The sequence below is a fragment of the Propithecus coquereli genome, unplaced genomic scaffold (genome assembly GCF_000956105.1).
Source record: "Propithecus coquereli isolate 6110/MARCELLA unplaced genomic scaffold, Pcoq_1.0 Scaffold416, whole genome shotgun sequence".
NCBI lineage: Eukaryota > Metazoa > Chordata > Mammalia > Primates > Indriidae > Propithecus > Propithecus coquereli.
The window spans coordinates 2,245,076-2,248,143 of NW_012149908.1; the positions used below are offsets into that span (position 1 = coordinate 2,245,076).

At 52.7% G+C, this 3,068-nt stretch overlaps 1 protein-coding gene across 1 annotated transcript in view; it reads right to left on the reverse strand.

Annotated features, from left to right (window-relative positions):
• The window catches only part of GFOD1 (glucose-fructose oxidoreductase domain containing 1), a 107,969-nt gene extending 105,135 nt beyond the window's left edge, over window positions 1-2,834 (reverse strand). The window contains exon 1 of the mRNA XM_012653172.1: window positions 2,428-2,834. Within this exon, the coding sequence (XP_012508626.1) occupies window positions 2,428-2,680 (253 nt within the window). The 5' untranslated portion in view covers window positions 2,681-2,834. The remainder of the gene's footprint in view (window positions 1-2,427) is intronic.
• Window positions 2,835-3,068: the final 234 nt, after the last annotated feature.

Consider the following 3,068-nt stretch of genomic DNA (forward strand, 5'->3'; position numbering starts at 1 on the left):
GTAGCCCCCTTGTCTTCCAGGAGCATTGACTAATCTCCTGAGGGTGTTCCCCATTTGTAGCAGTAGGTACCAGACTCCACTCCCCAAGTGTGTGGTCACACGCTGCGTTTGTTCTTCCTGTACTCCTAAGCATGGTGATGTGCCTTCTCTATGCTTTGCACAGCCAGTCCTGGGCCTGGTCCCATAGATCCTTTAGTCCATAGCAGGCCTCCCCCTGGTTTACCAAAGGCATGGCCAAATTTTATTTCCTAGTCAAACCAGGCTGCCTTTGGCTTTGGCCATCTCCAATTCTTTCTGCATCTCCTAACTTCTTCACCAAACACCCCTACACTCCACCCTTGAGTATCTTTAAGGCTGCCCAGAGCCTCCCAGTGAAGCCAAGTAACACTTCCACCCTAGCTTAAAGGACCAAAGTTGTTTGCCCTCACACACATTTCACGAAGTTGATTATGTCTCAAATATTTTGAGCCTACTCACTAAAAACTGGTTTATGGCAAATGATTTCTCTCAACCTAAGTTGTTAGCAATAAAATAGAGATAATACCTGTTTTGCTGGGTTGCTGTAAAAGAATTATGTCTAGCACCTAATCCAGTGCCTGGTAAAAAGTACTCAAATCCTGGTGGTGATATTATTAAAGTTCAAAACTTACCTTGGCAGAATATTCTCTTCATAATTTTGCCCCCGTTTTCTCCAGCGTCCCCGCTCTCTCCCCCAACCCCAGAACATAGTGCCTTGATCTTACCATGCCTTTGCAGGCCTCAGATAAGCAACTTCCCTTAGAGCTGGGAACTCTCAACTTAGACTCTTAAGGCAAATTAAACCATCTTAAAACACAAAACAAAGCCAAAAAAACCCCCACCCTCATCCCCTCCAGCTACCACCTATCCTGTATTCACAGCCAAATTTTTTTTTTATTATTTCTTTTTTTATATATATATATATGTTTCATCAGACAGAAAAGAAATATTGGCCAGACTTAACAGCATTCAATTCAAGGCCAAATAAACCAGCCTACAAAGGCCAGAAGCTCAATAAAATTAACATTAAAGCTGACAACCTTGGGTAGCCTCCTTAGGAATTCTATCAGCTGTCCCATCTGAGTCAATAGCCCAATAGCCTTGATAAAAATGGTTTGCTATGGAGAAAGTATTCTACATTCTGTTCACTGGTCTTTGAAGGAGAATTAAAATATACGGACATTTCGTCTACCCCGAATCCACACCTATATTTTAAAAGTAAAATGTTCTTTCCAAGACTACATAAATTACAGTTGTTTTCTGGATGCTGTCCCTGTTCCTAATTCTTCCCTAGTAACTGTTCTAATGTGGCACCTTGTTATAAACTTTGTCTCTTTCCTCACCAATAGAAACTTCAGCTTTCAAGGGCGCGCTATTAATTTTCTTGGAATAGTAAGGAGTGAGCAATCTTCCTGGGATTGTTTTAGGCATGTGTGAGAACTGCTGATGGAGAAAACATGCACTTGTCTTTCTCCTGAGCACGGCAGAGACGCTGATACTCTGTCTTCAAAGATTGTTCAGACTGCCTGGGCGTCGGGTGGGGGCACTGGATGGTGAGGGGGGTGAACTCATCCGCAGCCCGCTTGTCAACATCATGCCTTCAGAAACTATTCCTGAAGGGAATGAAGGAGGCCCTGTTCTGACACAAAGCACCCATCCCCTAAACATTTAAGATCTACTACTCCAAAGTGGTGAAGACCTTTCCTGGGAGGCTACACTCAAAAGTTAAAATCCCTCCGGTTTTACTAAATCAGTCTTTACTACCCTATGACGCCTCTGAAAACGTTCTAGTAAGTCCCCCCCCCTTCCAAACACTCCCGCCATCCTTGCCTCCAGGGCAGACGAAATGCTCCAGTCGATTGTCACATCTCCAATCTCACACTAAACTAACTCGCAGCAGAAAGAAACAAACGACCCTCGCAGGGCGCCACAGCTGCTGAGCAGCAGGTAACTCTATTGCCCCCAGGAAAACCCGACACACGTGTGCGGCCCTTTATTCTGGCGTTTCTGGACGCGCACTCGCCTCTACCAGGCGCGCACACACGCACATACTTGGGCGCTACACACACAGCTGGGGGCTAAGTTTCCTCTCCCCGTGGAGAAACCCATCCCCTGTTTGGGGGATCTGATCCACCTGGTTCCCATCCCTGGCACGCACGCCTCCTCCAAGCCACACGTGGGGAAGCGCGTCCAGGTGGTGCGAGGAGGGAGGAGGGAAGCGCGGAGATGGGGAAGGCCAGGGACGAGAAGGAGGGAGCTCAGAGTGGGATCTAGGATCTCAGACCCCTGGGGCAGGGGAAAAGCAGTGTAAGCCTCTGGGCTGTGGAGAGGGAAAGGCAGCGGGGAAGGAATGGAGGGAAGGAATGGAGGGAAGGCTGGGGAGTGCGGGGGGAGGAAGGGGCTGCTCACCCAGGGTTTTGACAGCGATCTGCCTGGTGAGGGGCGGCGGCAGGTTGATGCACACCAAGTCCACGTCCTGATGCAGAAGCACCTCGTCGATGCGGCTCGTGTAGAAGGGGACGCTCATCTCCTTGGCCAGCTCCTCCGCTTCTTCCTGCGTGCGGCCCCACAGCGCCTTCACCGCGAAGCCCTCGTCTTTCAGCAGCGGGATGATGACACGGGCCGTGAGGCTGGTGCCGAACACGCCCACCCCGGGAAGCATGGCTGCTCAGGTCCGCCTGGCTCTGCTTCTGCCTGGATCTTCTGTCCAACACGCGCACACACACCCCTCCGGCCCGTCCTGCACCCGGCCCCGGCAGCCTACCTCGCCGCCGTGCGCCAGCCGCCGTGCACCCGGCCAAGCGCCCGGGTGCCGAGAGCGCACCGAGCTGCAGGCGGAGCAAGCCTGGGCCGCCTCAGTACGGCGACTGCTGCAGTGTCCGCCACGCGGGGCTCCTGTCCTTCCCCGAGGCGGCGGCAAGGACCCCCCTGGGGCGCCCCAGGCCCCGAAGCCCCGCGGAGCCCCGGCTCAGGCTGCGTTCCCCCCGCAGCGCCGGCCGGCTGCGTGTGCCCCGCCAAGGCCGCTCCATGGCCGGCTCATCCCCGCGGCC